The sequence below is a fragment of the Lissotriton helveticus genome, chromosome 7 (genome assembly GCF_964261635.1).
Source record: "Lissotriton helveticus chromosome 7, aLisHel1.1, whole genome shotgun sequence".
Taxonomy (NCBI): Eukaryota; Metazoa; Chordata; class Amphibia; order Caudata; family Salamandridae; genus Lissotriton; species Lissotriton helveticus.
In genome coordinates, this window is record NC_136068.1 from 34172154 (window position 1) to 34193073 (window position 20920).

General features: G+C 47.5%; 1 protein-coding gene across 3 annotated transcripts in view; it reads right to left on the minus strand.

Moving 5' to 3' along the window:
• The window catches only part of MEGF8 (multiple EGF like domains 8), a 298122-nt gene that overhangs the window by 158325 nt on the left and 118877 nt on the right, over positions 1-20920 (minus strand). For all 3 annotated transcript variants that reach the window (XM_078651316.1, XM_078651317.1, XM_078651315.1), the window contains exons 21-22: positions 10670-10918; positions 2111-2295 (exon numbers count right to left, since the gene is read on the minus strand). In XM_078651316.1, the coding sequence (XP_078507442.1) occupies positions 2111-2295; positions 10670-10918 (434 nt within the window). The remainder of the gene's footprint in view (positions 1-2110; positions 2296-10669; positions 10919-20920) is intronic.

Consider the following 20920-nt stretch of genomic DNA (forward strand, 5'->3'; position numbering starts at 1 on the left):
ACCCTTCCCGCAAACCCACACGCACCCCTGCGGCGTTCCTCTAAAAAAGATCTCCGCCAAAGGGCCCTCTCGCCGGGCAACGGGGGGAGGGGGGTGGGTGGACTGCAACGCCACCCCCACAAGGTGCAAAACGCCCAATGGTGAAGAATGACACCTTAACGGGTGTGCGAGGGCAACTCTTCAAATCTGAGGATTTCCCCTGTATCCAACCTTCATCCATTGATTGAGATAGGTGTGCTTCAACCACTCTTGCCCTCCATCTACACTTTATGATGCGGACTAGGCTAGCATTCACTTGTAGAACAGTTACCGTCTAGTGATTCAGGGGCTATATAAAACTAGCGCTATATAAAACCTACAAATAAATAAATAGTGATGTAAAAACTGGGAAGGGGGGGGGGGGGGGGAGAGACCATGTGAAATGGGGCTACTTTCCTACACTGTAGGTGGGCTACAGAAATAGTGGTATCCCTCCCATCTCCCTGCTCCCTCCACTGGCTGCCGGTGGAACAAAGAATCCAATACAGGGCTTTACATTTTACACACATCGGAACATTTACAAAACTGCCCCCATCGCTGGACATCAAAAGCGGACCGCTTATGTTCCAACCCAATCTTTACAGTGAAGAACACTTTTCCTACTTGCTGTGGACTTCTTTAAAATGATTGAGTAGCAAAAGGCGCGATTTACAGAACCTGGCACCCTATCTCTGGAAACCTTAAAACTGAAATCACATGGCCTCCTAATTTTGGCCTAATTAAAAGGTATCTCAAAACACACCAGCTCCGTTAGGTCCGGTGCCCTGCTTTGCTGGGTCTTTTATTTCCAGACCCTAGTGCCAGGATGTTTGAGTGAATATGTGCTCCTATTAATTTAATAAAATATAACGTACAGACTCTTCAACCCTGTCACAAAGGCTGCATGGCTTCGAGGGCCCATTATTTTCTTAAAATAGCATCAGAAGAAGAATCTGCACCCATTGATGCAATTAGAGTGCACCACTCACACCCCACAAACACCACATACATGTACACATCACACACACTCAAGGGGAAGAGAGTTACGGATGAACACACTGACTTTACAGCAGGAAACAGAGGAGGCATTTAACCATCAAACATCACCACCCATCATTCTCCCTGTAGACTGGTGAGAGGGCAGGAGGTGCCATCTACCGTGGACACCTCTGTCCAGCAAAGCCTTGTGCTGTACGTGTGGCCAGATGGCTCAGCAGGTCAAACCCACTAATTGAAAACCGTCAATCAGAAATAAAATAGTACAGCAGGTTGCACAATGTGATGACTCAAGACCCTACATGGAGAAACAGCACACGGCTGCTTAACTGGCGTCATTTGTTATACAATTTACTCTGCCTATAACAAATGCCACTGGGCATACAGTGAACTCTATAGTATGAATTTATTGTTATAGATAGCTTGTACAGCGCTTTTGGTCCTTCAGAAAACTAAACGGTACTGGAAAACGTGCACAGTAAAAGTCATGTCAGATGGTTCCCCCTACATTCTTAAGTTGTTGCCCAAGTTTAATATAAGAGTCAAAATCTTGGCACAATCAGATAAACAAGCGCCTCCTGATTGTGACCGGCAAAAGTTTTAACAGCACTCTATGCATGTGGCAGACGCAATCTGCAAATATCTCTGTGACAAACTGTAACCTGTAATATTGCGCACACTGCTTGTGAAAGACAGACCTCGGTATTCCACATTGTACTTGAGAAAGACAACATGTAACCCTGAACGATGAGCTTGTGGTACACAGGCACCAACGCGAACCTTGAAAATGTGGCTTATGTTATGTTACAATATTCACATTTGTATATAGCACATTCTGATATTTGTAGCTTTGCAGTGCATTTGGCTCAAAATAGTTCAGATCAGCGTCAGATTCAACTTATGAAGGCGCACTATCAATAATGTGACTGCATACAAAGCATCATATCACACACTGTTTTTGGCAGCCTCTGCAATTGTATATTCTGCTACAGTTAAGATACCTTACAAGGGTCACTCTTCTGTGAATAGTTAATTGTGAATACTGTGCCAACAGACACTCAAAAATAAGCAGATGTTTCTTGGCTGCCACACTTACCTTGACACAGGTCGCATATCTCCGGCCCCTGCGAGCAGACACTGTGAAAATGGCAGCCGCAGTCGGTGCCACACTCCACGCCACTCTCGTTCACAGTGGACACGTCTGTCGTCCATCCCAGGTCACAAATGCAGGTGTAATCAGGGGGCCCGCTGCAGCGCCCGTGAGAGCACTCGTTGTAGCATCTGTAACAGTGAGTTGAGAAGTCAGATGGTGCTGAGAGCAAGAGAGGACATTTATTAGGGCTACACAGAGAGCTGAGGCACAATTAGCCCTTTAGACACTGTCCATCAGTACATATGGGACAAACTAGCCTACTTCCACCTGTTTATAAAGATTTCCTTCTGGGTAAATCTCAAGTCTGTGGGCATACGATTGTGTGAAAGCTGCACCTTTGATACAAAGCAAGGTAAGATCAGCTCAGAGAGAACGTCGGGCTGCTCAAGTGCACAAGCTATTCAGGTATCAGCAGCTCATAGTGTGCACCTGAGGGCTGCGTTATTCCCCTTAGCAGCAGCCACCCAACTTACCCAAGTGTGCACAGAGGGACAACAACACGCATGTGCCAAGCCAGGTGAAACAAAGGCTTGTGTGTAGCACTGGACGTTATTACTACTTGTGCACAGAGATCCTGGCTGGATGCTGAGAAGTAAACATATTAAAGGTCTACGTTTACTGTCCGCTATCAACGTTGTACACCTCTGATTGCTAACTCTGCTTCGAGAGGGTCCTTGTTCTTACTCAATGGAGAGAACTCTGCTTCGAGAGGGTCCTTGTTCTTACTCAATGGAGAGAACTCTGCTTCGAGAGGGTCCTTGTTCTTACTCAATGGAGAGAACTCTGCTTCGAGAGGGTCCTTGTTCTTACTCAATGGAGAGAACTCTGCTTCGAGAGGGTCCTTGTTCTTACTCAATGGAGAGAACTCTGCTTCGAGAGGGTCCTTGTGCTTACTCAATGGGGAGAACTCTGCTTCGAGAGGGTCCTTGTTCTTACTCAATGGAGAGAACTCTGCTTCGAGAGGGTCCTTGTTCTTACTCAATGGAGAGAACTCTGCTTCGAGAGGGTCCTTGTTCTTACTCAATGGAGAGAACTCTGCTTCGAGAGGGTCCTTGTTCTTACTCAATGGAGAGAACTCTGCTTCGAGAGGGTCCCTGTTCTTACTCAATGAAGAGAACTCTGCTTCGAGAGGGTCCTTGTTCTTACTCAATGGAGAGAACTCTGCTTCGAGAGGCTCCTTGTTCTTACTCAATGGAGAGAACTCTGCTTCGAGAGGGTCCTTGTTCTTACTCAATGGAGAGAACTCTGCTTCGAGAGGCTCCTTGTTCTTACTCAATGGAGAGAACTCTGCTTCGAGAGGGTCCTTGTTCTTACTCAATGGAGAGAACTCTGCTTCGAGAGGGTCCTTGTTCTTACTCAATGGAGAGAACTCTGCTTCAAGAGGGTCCTTGTTCTTACTCAATGGAGAGAACTCTGCTTCGAGAGGGTCCTTGTCCTTACTCAATGGAGAGAACTCTGCTTCGAGAGGGTCCCTGTTCTTACTCAATGAAGAGAACTCTGCTTCGAGAGGGTCCCTGTTCTTACTCAATGGAGAGAACTCTGCTTCGAGAGGGTCCTTGTTCTTACTCAATGGAGAGAACTCTGCTTCGAGAGGGTCCTTGTTCTTACTCAATGGAGAGAACTCTGCTTCGAGAGGGTCCTTGTCCTTACTCAATGGAGAGAACTCTGCTTCGAGAGGGTCCTTGTTCTTACTCAATGGAGAGAACTCTGCTTCGAGAGGGTCCTTGTGCTTACTCAATGGGGAGAACTCTGCTTCGAGAGGGTCCTTGTTCTTACTCAATGGAGAGAACTCTGCTTCGAGAGGGTCCTTGTTCTTACTCAATGGAGAGAACTCTGCTTCGAGAGGGTCCTTGTTCTTACTCAATGGAGAGAACTCTGCTTCGAGAGGGTCCTTGTTCTTACTCAATGGAGAGAACTCTGCTTCGAGAGGGTCCTTGTCCTTACTCAATGGAGAGAACTCTGCTTCGAGAGGGTCCCTGTTCTTACTCAATGAAGAGAACTCTGCTTCGAGAGGGTCCTTGTTCTTACTCAATGAAGAGAACTCTGCTTCGAGAGGGTCCTTGTTCTTACTCAATGGAGAGAACTCTGCTTCGAGAGGGTCCTTGTCCTTACTCAATGGAGAGAACTCTGCTTCGAGAGGGTCCCTGTTCTTACTCAATGAAGAGAACTCTGCTTCGAGAGGGTCCCTGTTCTTACTCAATGAAGAGAACTCTGCTTCGAGAGGGTCCCTGTTCTTACTCAATGGAGAGAACTCTGCTTCGAGAGGGTCCTTGTCCTTACTCAATGGAGAGAACTCTGCTTCGAGAGGGTCCTTGTCCTTACTCAATGGAGAGAACTCTGCTTCGAGAGGGTCCCTGTTCTTACTCAATGAAGAGAACTCTGCTTCGAGAGGGTCCCTGTTCTTACTCAATGAAGAGAACTCTGCTTCGAGAGGGTCCTTGTTCTTACTCAATGGAGAGAACTCTGCTTCGAGAGGGTCCTTGTTCTTACTCAATGGAGAGAACTCTGCTTCGAGAGGGTCCTTGTCCTTACTCAATGGAGAGAACTCTGCTTCGAGAGGGTCCTTGTTCTTACTCAATGGAGAGAACTCTGCTTCGAGAGGGTCCTTGTGCTTACTCAATGGGGAGAACTCTGCTTCGAGAGGGTCCTTGTTCTTACTCAATGGAGAGAACTCTGCTTCGAGAGGGTCCTTGTTCTTACTCAATGGAGAGAACTCTGCTTCGAGAGGGTCCTTGTTCTTACTCAATGGAGAGAACTCTGCTTCGAGAGGGTCCTTGTTCTTACTCAATGGAGAGAACTCTGCTTCGAGAGGGTCCTTGTCCTTACTCAATGGAGAGAACTCTGCTTCGAGAGGGTCCCTGTTCTTACTCAATGAAGAGAACTCTGCTTCGAGAGGGTCCCTGTTCTTACTCAATGAAGAGAACTCTGCTTCGAGAGGGTCCCTGTTCTTACTCAATGGAGAGAACTCTGCTTCGAGAGGGTCCTTGTTCTTACTCAATGGAGAGAACTCTGCTTCGAGAGGGTCCTTGTTCTTACTCAATGGAGAGAACTCTGCTTCGAGAGGGTCCTTGTTCTTACTCAATGGAGAGAACTCTGCTTCGAGAGGGTCCTTGTTCTTACTCAATGGAGAGAACTCTGCTTCGAGAGGGTCCTTGTTCTTACTCAATGGAGAGAACTCTGCTTCGAGAGGGTCCTTGTGCTTACTCAAAGGGGAGAACTCTGCTTCGAGAGGCTCCTTGTTCTTACTCAATGGAGAGAACTCTGCTTCGAGAGGGTCCTTGTTCTTACTCAATGGAGAGAACTCTGCTTCGAGAGGGTCCTTGTTCTTACTCAATGGAGAGAACTCTGCTTCGAGAGGGTCCTTGTTCTTACTCAATGGAGAGAACTCTGCTTCGAGAGGGTCCTTGTCCTTACTCAATGGAGAGAACTCTGCTTCGAGAGGGTCCCTGTTCTTACTCAATGAAGAGAACTCTGCTTCGAGAGGGTCCCTGTTCTTACTCAATGAAGAGAACTCTGCTTCGAGAGGGTCCTTGTTCTTACTCAATGGAGAGAACTCTGCTTCGAGAGGGTCCTTGTCCTTACTCAATGGAGAGAACTCTGCTTCGAGAGGGTCCTTGTCCTTACTCAATGGAGAGAACTCTGCTTCGAGAGGGTCCTTGTTCTTACTCAATGGAGAGAACTCTGCTTCGAGAGGGTCCTTGTGCTTACTCAATGGGGAGAACTCTGCTTCGAGAGGCTCCTTGTTCTTACTCAATGGAGAGAACTCTGCTTCGAGAGGGTCCCTGTTCTTACTCAATGAAGAGAACTCTGCTTCGAGAGGGTCCCTGTTCTTACTCAATGAAGAGAACTCTGCTTCGAGAGGGTCCTTGTTCTTACTCAATGGAGAGAACTCTGCTTCGAGAGGGTCCTTGTTCTTACTCAATGGAGAGAACTCTGCTTCGAGAGGGTCCTTGTTCTTACTCAATGGAGAGAACTCTGCTTCGAGAGGGTCCTTGTTCTTACTCAATGGAGAGAACTCTGCTTCGAGAGGGTCCTTGTTCTTACTCAATGGAGAGAACTCTGCTTCGAGAGGGTCCCTGTTCTTACTCAATGAAGAGAACTCTGCTTCGAGAGGGTCCCTGTTCTTACTCAATGAAGAGAACTCTGCTTCGAGAGGGTCCCTGTTCTTACTCAATGGAGAGAACTCTGCTTCGAGAGGGTCCTTGTTCTTACTCAATGGAGAGAACTCTGCTTCGAGAGGGTCCTTGTTCTTACTCAATGGAGAGAACAGAGAACTCTCAGGTGTTCTGTAGGACTCTGCAGCACTGCTCTTAAGCTAGGGCTTCCTCTTTCCATTTTAGTACAGCAAGGATCTACTCAAACGGAAGGTGTTCAACTAACGAGAAGTCGTTGCAGAATGCACCTGACTATGAACAACAGAATTATCCAAAGCAGAGACAGTGGAGAGGGCGCCAAAATATCCTACGGCCGAAACAAATACAGCAGTTATCTGACTCTGTGTTTGTAGACGTTAGCTGCATAGAGCTCTGAAGCGCTTGGAGCCGGAACTGCACCTTAGCAGACAGGTCTTGGCCTATCACACCTGCCTAAGTACGCCTGCGCAGACAGAGCTAGACCGAGCGCACATGCACGCTGAAGTAGTAAATGCGCCAGCACAGAAAGAGTCAGACCTAGCGCACATGCATGCTGGGGCAGTAAGTGCACCTATGCAGAAGGAGCGAGACCTAGCGCACATCAATGCTGAGGCAGTAAGTGTGCGTATGCAGAAAGAGCCAGAGTTAGTGAGCAGGCCTGCTGAGGCAGTAAATGTGCGTATGCAAAAAGAGCCAGGCCTAGCGCACATGCATGCTGAGACAGCAAGCATAACTATGCAGAAAGAGCGCGATCTCACGTAAATGCATGCTGACGCATACAATGTGTAATTAACCACCACAGGGGCAGCCCTAACCATCTGAACCAGGGGCAATTGGCATTTCATCCTAACAATGGTTCACAGTGTACATGAACATTTTTAAAAAGAAACAAAACATAACACAAACATATTTCCACAGTAAATAATTGTATCAAACAACAATGCATACAAAGAATGGAAAATCCAAAATTAGAAATTAGGCCCATATATAAAGATATCTAGAAAAACAGGTAGCAAGGCCCTTTGCCATTCAAGGATTTGTGCACAATGCAGCAGATCTTGAATCTGATCCGCTTCCGCACTGGAAGCCAATGTAGTTTCTGCAAGAGAGGGAGGGAGGCAGATCAGGGGGCGGGGATTGGAGACCAGGCGAGCCGCGGTGTTCTGGACCACTTGCAATCTGTTCAGCGAAGCTTTATTAGCTGAGATCAGAAGAGCATTGCAGTAGTCCATGCGGCTTAGCACCAGTGCCTGGATGAGGTATTTAAGTGTGGTCCGAGGGTGTACACCCTGTGAAGGAGACTTAACACATGGAAGTAGGGGCCGCCAGTGTTTGCAGCGTGCTCCCTCATTATCAGTTTCTAGTCCAGGCGGACGCCCAGGTTTTTGACCACAGTCTTGGGAGCCGGCGCGGCACCCAGTTCCGCTGGCCACCAGCTTGGGGACCACCTCACAGATACAACTCTGAACAGGATTTCAATTCTCCCCGCATTGAGCTGGAGGAAATTATTCTTTATCCAGCTAACAATAGCAGTCATGCCCTTCGGAAAGGTAGACTGAGCGTTGGGATTGTTTTTGTCGGAGAGTAGGAGCGGAGTATCATCAGCATTTGAGATTGGTAAAAAAAACGACATTCCTGAGTAATCCCGCTAAGGGAGAAACATAAATGTTGAATAAGGTGGGACTGAGACAGGATTCCTGGGGTACTCCCTTCGTCAGATCCATAGTCTGAGCGGAAAGGGCCTAGATTGATAGTCTGGGTTCTATGTTAGAGAAAACTCGACATCCATTGTAAGGCTGTTCCATGGATCTCAATTTTGCTAAGTCTCTTGAGCGGAGTCGGATGAGAGACCGTATCAAAGGCCGCCGACAGATTGAGCAGTACGAGAAGTACTGCTTGTCCGTTGTCCAGGAGCGGTCTAATATTTTCGGTGACAGCGATCAAAGCCGACTCAGTGCTGTGCCTGGTTCTGAAGTCCGACTGGGATGGATCGGGACAGCTAGAGGCTTTGACGTAATCAGACACGTGTTTTTCTCATAACTTGCTCATGAGCGGTAGCAGCGAAACTGGATGATAATTGGATAGGTCATCCATGGGGTTCTTACGGTTCTCATGGATGGGGATTAGTTGTGTCGCCTTCCATTCAGAGGGGAGCTGACCCTCTCTCATCGAAAGATTGAGAATCGAGCAATTTGATTGGCCAGCTGTTTGGAGAGTAGTGAGGCAGACTTAGCTGAAATAATATCCAAAGGGGAGCCTGATTTTACTGTGTTCAGTATGGACTCTACATCACCAGGCGTAAGCAAGAGGACATTTTCTAGTGTCTGCTTGTAAGGCAGGGCAGGAGAGTGGTCTGCCATGGGATCCAGCGGAAAGTTTCCGACTGAGGTGATTTTGTCGTAGATCAGTTCCATTTTCTGAGTAAAGTGAGTTGCTATTTTATCACACAGAGCTTGGGAGGGAGCTTCTTTATTGTTTGTTACACGCCTTCGGGTTAGTGAAGGATTTTAGGATTTGTTTGAGGGTTTTGGGGGCATTCCTGGCCTGATCATGTTGCAGCACTATATGGGCTTTGTGAGCGTTTTTTATATTTTTAGGTTATTGGGCCAGAGCCGTCTTATATCTTTCTTTGTCTTGAGCATCATAAGAGAGGTGCCAGCACCGTTCCAGTTATTTTGCAAAGGCTCTTTTCTATCCGAAGGTTAGGGGAGAACCATGCTGTCTGAGGGCGCTGGGCTGACCTAGGGCATTGTTTCAGAGGGGCCAGGTGATCAATGGCGGTTTTAATTGTAGAGTTATAGCGGGTCAGTCATTCCTCTAAATTATCTGAATCAAAGTTCCAGAGTGCCGGAATTATTATCCTGGACGTGGACAGGGGTGATTTCATGCCACTGTCTGTGTAAGCTATGGGGGGTTGTGAGGGAAAAGGCGTTTACCCTGGGGGTCTTGATTTGAAACTCTATTAGTGAATGGTCCATCCATGTGAGTGGACAAGGAGCTCCGCAGAAATGGTATGGGGAGTTAGTAAAAATAAGATCTAACGTGTGTCCAGCTGAGTGAGTGGGGCCGTAGTTGATCTTGCTTAATTCTAGCGTGGTTAAATCTGCCATGAGCGTCGAGGCATCCGGATTTGTGGTGTATTCACTGTGAACGTTAAAGTCACCCGGGAGTAAGATGTTTTTTGTTGAAATGACATGAGAGGAAATTAATTCCATTAGTTTAAGCAAAAAGTCGGAGAGGGGGCCGGTACACCAGGGCGCCTTTCTAACTGTGTTGAGGAAGCAAGCCCATTCTAAAAACTTCAATTTCAATGCTGTCCTTGCTTAGTAGCTCGAGTATGGAGACTTTGATGGATTGCTTATGAATGATGGTTATACCCCCTTCCACCTTAGTCTGTCTGTCCAGCTTTTGGATGCGGGAGTCCTCCGGGAGTGCCACTGCTATGGCAGGGGTGGAGCTGGATTTGATCCAGGTTTCGGTCAGGAATCCAATGTCGGGGAGCATGGAGGAAAATGAGTCCCAGATTTCAACTGCATGTTTAGGTGAAGATCGAACATTGCTTAGTAAGCAATTCCAGCCTTGGTTTCCCAAAAGGGACTGGGGAGAGGTGTCAACCTCTACACGGGGATATGAGGACTTTTGTCTAGGACAGGTGTCGTACAATCAGTGAGGTGCTGTTCCAACCTCAGGTTCTGAAATCGACAGGACCTACACATGAAAAGCCCCTCCGTAACCCTGGGAGCTCCAGGCGTAGCACTTGCATGGTATATGTGTATATGTCTTTCAGTCTTGTACCGGATGCTGGCGTGAAACATGCAGGAGTCCTGGTAACAACAAGGCGCGGATGGGCACGGACGGGCACGGTTGGGCCTGCTTTTGGCGCACCCTCTGCGCGTCGTGCCAGGCATGGGATTAAACTATTGTAACTACAGCTATAGGAGGGCTAAACCCAAATTTATGGTTGAATTCAACTTGTAGGATAGTCTGGGGAGACCGGAAAATTAAAGGTTTGCGCCGCCGTGGGAGGCGTGAAGGCCCTTCTGATGAAGTTTCAGTAAACAAGGCCTGGAACCTCCTCCATCCTCCTGAGACAGCCATTTTAAGAGGAAAAAAAGCGGGATTTACTCACAAACTGATTAGCAATACCCAAATGTAAAAGTAATTGTGCAGCTAAAAGGCCATTTGGATGGAGATGTAATAACCGATTTTATGAATGTTCTCCCGTACTACCCTCTTTTCTTGATATACAAATGATTACCAGTTACTGCTTAGGTGAGTACATGGGTCTTAGAGGGCCCCATCAAACCTAGTAACAAACCCCTCACGGTGGCATGCATTTAGCCACAGACACCTGCAGATGGACACTCACGTCTTGTTGCAGTAGGTAACCCCGTCTCCGGCATAGCCACGGTCGCAGTGACACTCGAAGGACTCCTGGGTGTTCTTGCAACTGGCAGATTTGTGGCAGTTGGACATTCCCAAACGGCATTCATCCACGTCGGGGCACATGCTGTACGACCAGAGGGCCGGCTGATCCACGGCAAGGCCGTGAGACTCCATTATGGCGGCCGAGCAGTTTCTGTACCCTCTCATGCTCGAGAAGTCACCGGGCAAGCACCTAGGAATCAGAGAAGGAAAGAATCAACTGTCACGCTACACCTGCACATCTGTACACAGAATATCAGCAAAATACGCTTCAAACATGCAATCTGGCACACATCTGTGCACCCTGGCAGACATCTGTGCACCCCTGGCAGACATCTGTGCACCCCTGTCACACACGCTGTCTTTATAGCGTGTCCCACACAGCTGCACAAATGGTCACTAACACAAATAGCTGTAAATATGGCTAGATATGCCATGGGCATGACCCATTGGTTTACATACACAAAAGCTGTGAATCCTGTAAGACAAGTAGACATCCTGCAACTCACACTATTTGCATTGCATATATGATCACATAATACCAACTGTGCACCCAGTCACACACATCAACTGTGTATATGTTTACACGCACGCCACTGGTGCATGTCACATGCACAGATATGCCATATGGTAAACATGGCCGAGAATATATCACACAGATGCAACAGAGTACACTAAACCCGGGAGTGGTGGGGGGGGGGGGTGGCCATTCGTAAGTTAGAACCGCCAGGCGTTCAGGAACTGGATGAACAGTTAACACTGGAGGAGCTCAGATCGGCACTTAAGATACCACAAGCCAAGACGCTGGGGGGTGATGGGTTCGCGCCTGAATTTTGCCAGGCGTTTTCAGCCCTCCTGGAGGTTTTATGGAGGCTTCAGATCTAGGGATTTTTACCACTCACAATGTGGGAAGGCGAGATCTGTATGCTGCTCAAACCAGCGGGCGGCGCTTCAGAGCCGACAGCATACACACATTCTCACTATGATAAACACAGACGTGTAACTACTTAATAAAACACCAGCCGTTCATTTAAGCCACATATGCCACGTGTGGGTAGGCGCACTCGCATGAACCGTAGACGTCTGATGCATGTATTGCACGCGTCAGAACATCGCAACAAAAAGCTTGTACTTGTGTCAACTGATCTCGAAAAAGTGTTCAACACCGTGGATTGGGGATATTTACTCCAAGTGCTGCAGATCATGAGTTTCGGCCCTAAATACTGCAAGTGGCTCCAGCTCCTTCACACAAAGCCAGCAGCAGGAGTTAGGGTGGACGATGTCGCTTGGAGACGTGGACCCACAGCAGGGAAACTCGTCAGGGGTGCCCACTTTCCCCCCTTTTATTTACATTGGCGATAGAGTCGTTAGCTATTTTGGTACACCGGGAACTACATGACTGGGGCATACAGGTGGATGAGGTACGGCAGGTCATTTTCTATATGCGGATGATGCTTTATTTCATCTTTACTCCCCTAGGGTCGCCTTACAGCGGCTTCTACAACTGAAAGATGGTTTTTGAAATATCTCTGGACGACGTCTTAAATCACAACAAGTCCTCAATATTGCGCCTCTGGTAGGCACGACGATGCATCATTTACCAGTTTTGGGATCGCGTTGGAAATTAGAGCAAATTCACTATTTGAGAATTAAAGTGGAACTCTCTAGAACCCAGCAGCTCCGCTTAAATGTGGACAGGGTCCTGGAGTCCTTGACCCAATGGGCCAGATGGCTATTGCAAACATTGTGTTGCTTTCGCAACGTCTCTATGGACTGCAGATCTCACTCTGCCCCACACTGCCCATGATATTTAAGCAATTTGACTCCCTCTTAAATGTACTCCTTAGGGGAACGCTGCAGCAGGGGGGCTTGGATGACCTCAGGGTCTGGGAGTGCCACCTACACACTAGATGAGGGGCGGGTACCTTACCGCGGGTGTCCACACCCTCAACCATGCCACCCTCCTGTGGGAGGGGGCATAGTTCTTGCTATGATTGCAGGAGTCCCCCCCCCCCCATCCCCAAAATGGCAGGTACTGAAAAATGCGCTACACCTCGCCTCCTGCACCTTAGGGGGGAGTTGGCAGAGGTGGACACATCCTATGAGGTCTAGTTTTTGCCGCCTGTTTTCCTGCCCTAAGTGGGGGCCTAACCCAGGGATTGCCATCTGCTGTTAGCAGCATAGGCTGGGGTCACATTACCAAGGCGGCAGGGCAGGCCTTCGAAGTTTCCCTCTCTAGCACGGTGCCCATCCTAGGGGAGGAAGTGACACCTCCGCCCAGGATGTGCTTGGTTTCTGGCCACAGGCAGCAGAGACTCTCCACCCAGAGGTCCAGAAACCGGTCTCGTGGTAGCTGCCTAAAGCCAGTCAGAGACCACACCAAGGCTGTGTAGGTTGTCAGAGGGCACCTCTGAGGTGCCCGCTGGGTACACGGTTCAATAAATCCAAAAATGGCATCATTGTAGGCTTATTAAGAAGAGTTGTTTGGTACCAAATACTCCTGCAGGGGTGTGGAATTTATTAAAATATCTACTTGTCCATGGGGCAGGTCGCTTCATAAATCTACTTGTCCTGTAACAAAATCCACTTGTCCCTTTGGTGCCATGTTGTGCGGCGACAAATTATGGCAGCAATCTTATTATATAAGAGTTCTTATATAGCCTCTCTGATTATGCCAGGGGTCATACCATAGTAGAGTTTAAATACTAGCAATCCCTTTATGTTGCTACGTTTCTGCAGATCTACATACTGGGACTGAAGGTAGGGGTAAAGAATAGTTCCAGGGTTGGAATGTCCTTTTGAGTCTGTGCAAACCTACTAACTTGCATGTTTTAAGGGTTTTCAACAACTCTTCTCTAATCTTTTCCAACACTTAGAAATGCTGGAAATGTACTCCTGACAATGGCAGATGTAAACCTTCTTCCAGTGTTGGGGATAAAAGTGGTTGGAGGGAAAATAAACTTGCAAACACTCAGGTTTTCGCATGAGCAAATCTACACATGCATATTTGCTCATGGTAAAATGCAGTTGACAAATATTTTCTAGGAGTACTATTTCTTGCCCTACTGCTGTAAATTCTTGTGAATTCAAGAAAGCCATATAGATGCCCTTAATGCAAGGACATATACCAAGGGTGCACTTTTGAGATTTTCTTTAATAATTGGTCCCCTAATTTGGTCGGTCGTTAACAATGTCCTTTTGTGTTTATTAAAATTATCTCTGTATCGGCTGGATTCACGGTGAGTGACAGCATTCTGCTCTTTCACAAGGAGTATATCGGCACACAAAGTAGTTTTGTTCAGTGCCAGTAAGTAATGTGGCATGGTGTTCTTTTTTTAGACCAAAAACAATTTTTGCTTTTGCCAATGTTTGTTATAATGGTGAGGGTCGGGCAGCTCTCACAACAATAAGGTTTTACAAAAACCATGCCAAAACAATTCACGCATTGCCAAAACTAAAAAGCTGACCACCATTTCAGACCTACTGGCTTTGCCAATGCTTGTTTATTTTTGTTTCCCAAAATCTTATTGAAACTGGTTACACTGGTTTTCTAATATGAATATTTTGGGGGAATACTAGCATGCATCAACACATTTTACTAAATGATGCTGCAAAGAAATGGTAACTGAAATTTTACAGTAGTTTAGCAAAAACATGTTTTTCCTGCTTTCATTTTTTTAGGATCATTTTATATTGAAAGCAAAGAATCATTAATCTTGCTTTCAAGCTTCGGCAAATATTTGCATCTAATCAGAGAGCATTCTGAGAGCATTTTGCATAGCCTCATATTGCTTAACTTTGAAACCGTGTGTCCACATTTTTATACTGGAACTGTCAGTTTTGCAGTCGGAACTTACATTTACTGAGAGCGCTCAGCCTAATAATAAAGGATCTCAATTAATGAACCTTTAATACAAGTTTGAACAGCATTAACATATGCACACAAATATTAACTGAACTTCAGGCAGTGTCCTTCCCTGATCCTTAATGTGGTACTGCAAACTGGCATCCAAAAGGGTTTGTGTTTCAGGGGGTTGGGCCTGCTTGTCCCAAGGACAAAATGCACATTAAAACTTGTTGCCCTTGACCCCAAACAACATGTCCTGGGCGTCGGGCTATAGGAATTACACATCCCTGCTCCTGGGTTCAGAGTAACTATCTTGGTGCTGAGGAACTACAGTTGTTGAGTTGACTTCAGCATTGCTTGTCCTGACTGCTCCCAGCGATTCCCTAGGCCCTAGGCCTAACCACTGCTCGAGTGGCATCTCTTATACCACTTGTTTAGTATATGGTTTGAGTGGCCCCCCGCCCTCATCCATAATTGTGCAACTTTGTATGTTTAAACAGTGCTTTTGATTTAACGCTTGTGCCCCTTTATTCATAAAGAATACTGGGGATTGTTTTTAGTAATAAATACATATATTTTTATAATATACACTTGTGTGGTGTCCTTTCATTTGGTATTACAGGATTGTATGTGGTAAAACAGCTCGCTTAACACGACCTCTTAAGTTAAGCCTTTAGGCTGCTTAGTCCATGCTACCCCTAGGATAGCTTGTCTAATAAGGTTGACTTACAACCAGACACCATAAGGGATTGTTTGGTCTGATAATAGGTGGTTCCAGAATTGGAAACATCACCTATCAGGCCAACTTCTCACATTGGTGAGCAGCGGTGCGGATTTGAGCTTGCTGTTGTTTTACCATTGCAATCTTTATATCAAATTGAAAGATCACATCAAGTACCTCTAGGTACATATAAATCAAAAGCTTAGAATATTAAGTTCTACTGAACTTAGTAGTTGTAGATTAAAGGGATTAGCAAACCCTGACTACAACTCACTAGCAAGGTACAGTAGGAAAACACTTAGTGTAGGTAAGTGCACCACTTACACCTCACTAGCAGCCATGTCTGACACAGGAAAAGCCTCAGGGTCTACTCCTGTGACAGTTGACCTTACCCAGGCAACTTTTGGATATGACAAACTAACCCGAAGAGACTTGATTGCCTTGTGCAAAGCAAGAGGGTTAAAAAGGGGCAGAAGCCCCACCTGCCAAATCCTGGTAGAAATCCTAGAGCAGGATGACTTAGAAAGGGCAAAGGAAGCTTCCCTAGAAACAGGAAATGGAGGGAACCCCCCTGTAACTGACCCCCCTCAGGAGGAAGATGAGGAAGAAGAAGAGGAGGAGGAGGACTCAGAAGTTGAGGACTTAGAAGATCAGGATCAGAGGGGTAGCCAGGTCCCAGTTGCCAGGCTTAGCCAGGCCAACTTAGACCTACTGGGGAATGGAGAGGGCCAGCACCTCCCCAGAACCCACCATGTTATTCTCCCAGGCAACAGAAGAGTGAGATCTCCCTCAGGGGACTCTCATATTTCTAGTGCCTCCAGAGAATCACAGAGAGGCATGAGTGCTTCTCAAAAGCTAGAGCATAGGGCCAGAATGAGGGCTGTCAAACTCCAGATAGAGAGGGAGGAGGTAGCCTTGGCTCAAGCTAGACTTGCCTTGGCAAGAGAGCAGAAATTAAGTGGCTTAGATGCCACTGGTGGCAGCAAATTTCCAAGAGAAAAAGACAGGGCCTATGACAATAGAAACCTGACAAAAATTGTGCCCCCCTTTAAAGAAGGGGATGACATCCACAAATGGATGACTGCTCTTGAGAGAGCCTGCATGGTACAGCAGGTTCCTGAGGATCAGTGGGCTGCAATTTTATGGTACTCCTTTTCTGAGAAAGGGAGGGACAGGCTCCTCACAGTTAGACCTGAGGATGCCAAAAACTACTCTGTTTTGAAGAGTGCTCTTATTGATGGGTTTGGCCTAACCACTGAGCAATACAGGTTGTTGTTCAGAGACACCCAAAAAGCACAGACTCAAGACTGGACTGATTTCGTTGAGTGTGCCACTAAGGCTTTGGAGGGTTGGTTGCAGGGAAGTAAAGTTTCAGACTATACAGGATTGTACAATCTTATGATGAGAGAACAGATCCTTAATAACTGCACAAACCAGCTGTTGCATCAATGCCTTATTGACTCTGATCTGACCTCTCCCCAAGAATTGGGAAAGAAGGCAGACAAATGGGTCAGAACAAGGATTAAGCAGAAACCCCAGAACCAAGGTGGTGACCAGAAGAAAACAGACCAGAAGGGTGGTAATCAGAATCAGAAAGATAAAGAAAAAGACCAGAAATCTTCAGGCCCCCAAACTAATAGTAAGGAGGGTGGTTCCCAAAATGGAAACAAGAAGAAGAAGAACAAAGGTCCCAAGACACCTTGGTGTAATACCTGCAAATCAGTTTCCCACTGGGGCAGTGAGTGCACCAAGGCAAATCCAGTTCCCACCACTCCAGCTCCTAAAGCAACTGCAACCCCAAGTACAGTAAGCAGTGGTGGAACACAGTCCAAGGGTGTAGCTGGGTTGACCCTGGGTATTGAAGTAGGATCTGGCCTAGTCAGAATCCCTACACAGGCAGTTCTCCTGTATGATGTGGACATTGAGTTGCCCACTGCAGTAAGCCCCAGTAACCTGGGCAAATACAGGCAGACTCCCTTAATTAATGAGAAACTGGCTCAAGCCTACAGGGACACATGTGCCAGTGTCACAATGGTGACACCTGACTTTGTGGACCCTGGACAGATTGTACTAGGTGAGAGCTACCTAGTAACCAATGCAAGCAACTCCACTACTTCCCATAGTGTGGCAGTTGTGAACTTCTCCTGGGGAGGGGTTGATGGCCTAAAGAAAGTTGTGGTGAGTGCAGACCTACCAGTAGACTGTCTGTTAGGCAATGACCTTGAAAGCTCAGCATGGTCAGAAGTGGAGTACAGGACTCATGCAGAAATGCTAGGGATTTCAGAGCATGTCCTTGCCATGACAAGGGCTCAGGCTAAGAAGTGCCTTCCTGAACCAGTGGTGGATCTTGAAACAATAGACCAACCACAACCCAAGAGAAGGAGCAAGAGAGGAAAGGCTCAGCCTTCCACCTTGCCCCAGGTTGAGGATCAAGTTTCAGAGGAAACTGATTCTGCAGTCCAAGAGGAGACTGTCTCTGAGGAGCTTGAACCTGACCAGGTTGAGTTTCTGGGGACAGGGGGACCCTCAAGGGCAGACCTGAGGCAGGCTCAATTAGATTGCCCTTCCCTTGAACCCCTCAGACAGCAGGCTGCTGCTGAGGCTGCTGGGGATGCCCAAGGTACCCATACTGTGTATTGGGATGATGGACTCCTTTACTAAGAGGCTAGAGCCCCCAAGCCTGGCATGACCAGGAGGTTGGTTATACCTCTGCAGTTTAGGGGGTTCCTCCTTACCTTGGCCCATGATATTCCCCTTGCAGGACACTTAGGCCAGAACAAGACGTCGGACAGGCTTGTTTCACACTTTCACTGGCCTCACATGTCAGAGGATGTCAAGGAGTTTTGTCGCTCCTGTGTCACTTGCCAAGCCAGTGGTAAGTCAGGTGGCACAACAAAGGCCCCCCTAATACCACTACCTGTGGTGGGAGTTCCCTTTGAAAGAGTTGGAATTGATATTGTGGGTCCAATGGACCCCCAAACAGCATCTGGGAACAGATTCATACTGGTGGTAGTGGATCATGCCACCAGGTATCCAGAGGCTATTCCCCTAAGGACCACCACAGCACCTGTGGTGGCAAAAGCCCTCATTGCAGTTTTCTCAAGAGTGGGTTTTCCAAAGGAGGTACTATCAGATAGAGGCACGAATTTTATGTCTAGCTATCTGAAGGCAATGTGGAAGGAATGTGGAGTAAACTATAAGTTTACCACCCCATATCATCCACAATGCAATGGGCTTGTGGAGAGATTTAACAAGACCCTAAAAGGCATGATAAAAGGATTACCAGAGAAGCTCAGGCAGAAATGGGACATTCTTTTACCCTGCCTGCTCTTTGCTTACAGAGAGGTCCCACAGAAGGGGGTTGGCTACAGCCCTTTTGAACTTTTGTTTGGCCACCCTGTGAGAGGTCCATTGTGTTTGGTGAAGGAAGGATGGGAGTTACCTCTCAAAAAGCCCAAACTAGACATAGTGGACTATGTACTTGGTCTCCGCTCCAGGATGGCTGAATACATGGAAAGAGCATCCAAAAACCTGGAGGCCAGCCAAGAATTACAGAAAGCTTGGCATGACCAAAAGGCTGTGCTGGTAGAGTTCCAACCAGGACAGAAGGTGTGGGTACTGGAGCCAGTGGCTCCAGCAGCACTCCAAGACAAATGGAGTGGACCCTATCCTATTATTGAGAAGAAGGGGGAAGTCACCTACTTGGTGGACTTTGGAACACCCAGGAGCCCTCACAGGGTAATCCATGTGAATCGCTTGAAAGCATTCGTGGACAGGGAGGACATGAGCTTGCTCATGGCCACAGATGGGGATCAGGAGGAAGAGAGTGACCCTCTCCCAGACCTGCTTTCTCAGAACCCTGATGATGGTTCAGTTGATGGAGTAGCCTTGGCAGGCAGCCTCACTGACCAGCAACAGATGGACTGCAGACAAGTTTTGCAGGCCCACAGGCATTTGTTTTCACTCACACCCAGCCAGACTGACTGGTGTACCCATGTAGTGGACACTGGTGACAGTCTGCCTGTGAAGAATAAGATCTACAGGCAACCTGACCATGTCAGGGATTGCATCAAGGCTGAGGTGCAAAAGATGTTGGAGCTTGGAGTGATTGAGCCATCAGAGAGCCCATGGGCCAGCCCAGTAGTCCTGGTGCCAAAACCTCATACCCAAGATGGAAAGAGAGAAATGAGGTTTTGCGTGGATTACAGGGGTCTCAATGCTGTCACTAGGACAGATGCTCACCCCATTCCAAGAGCAGATGAGCTCATTGACAGATTGGCTTCTGCCAAGTTTCTGAGCACATTCGATCTGACAGCTGGCTACTGGCAAATCAGACTAGCTGAGGAGTCAAAAGCCAAAACAGCATTCTCTACCCCTAGTGGTCATTATCAGTTTGTGGTAATGCCCTTTGGTTTGAAGAATGCACCTGCCACTTTCCAAAGGTTGGTGAACCAAGTCCTTACTGGGTTGGATGACTTTTGCGCAGCATATCTAGATGATATTGCTGTCTTTAGCTCCACCTGGGAGGATCACCTGATCCACCTGAAGAGAGTTTTGGAGGCCCTGCAAAAGGCAGGCCTAACTATCAAGGCCACTAAGTGCCAGATAGGGCAGAGTAAGGTTGTATACCTGGGCCACCTAGTAGGTGGAGGCCAGGTTCAGCCACTGGAGAGCAAAATCCCAGCCATACAGGACTGGGCTCCTCCAGTTACCCAGACACAAGTCAGAGCCTTCTTGGGCCTGACTGGGTATTACAGGAAGTTTGTGAAGAACTATGGGTCTATAGTGACACCATTAAATGACTTGACATCCAAGAAGATGCCAAAAAAGGTTTCAGTGGACAGTTAGCTGTCAGAAGGCATTTGATGACCTGAAGAAGGCCATGTGCTCTGCACCTATCCTGAAGAGTCCTGACTACTCCAAACAGTTCATTGTACAGACAGATGCTTCTGAGTTGGGGGTGGGAGCTGTGCTCTCACAACTTAATCAAGATGGTCAAGACCAGCCTATTGCTTTCATTAGCAGGAGGCTAACTCCCAGAGAGAAGCGTTGGTCAGCCATTGAGAGGGAGGCCTTTGCTGTGGTTTGGGCATTAAAGAAGTTGAGGTCCTACTTGTTTGGAACTCACTTCCTGGTGCAGACAGACCATAAGCCCCTCTTATGGCTTAATCAGATGAAGGGTGAAAATCCCAAACTGCTCAGGTGGTCCATTTCCCTACAGGGGATGGACTTTACAGTGGAGCACCGCCCAGGGACTGACCATGGTAATGCAGATGGTCTCTCCCGGTACTTCCACTTAGAACATGAAGACTTATCTGGTCAAGGTTAGTTTAATGTCCCTGCGTTTGGGGGGGGGGGGTTGTGTAGGAGAGTAGGGTCTGCTATCCTATGGTCACCCCAAATTTTTGCTTTTTGCTTCACTGGTTTTCGACTACCGAGGCTGTGGGCCTGCTGATCAGACCCCCAGCCTGCTGTTCTCTCACTAAATTACTGACACATGTGCTATAGGCACATACCAATTGGAAATGGACTCCTTGTCAGCCCCTGTATAATGCACTATAGGTGCCCAGGGCATAGGGGCCACCAAGGCCTACCAGGGGCTGCAGCATATCTTTTGCCACCCCTGG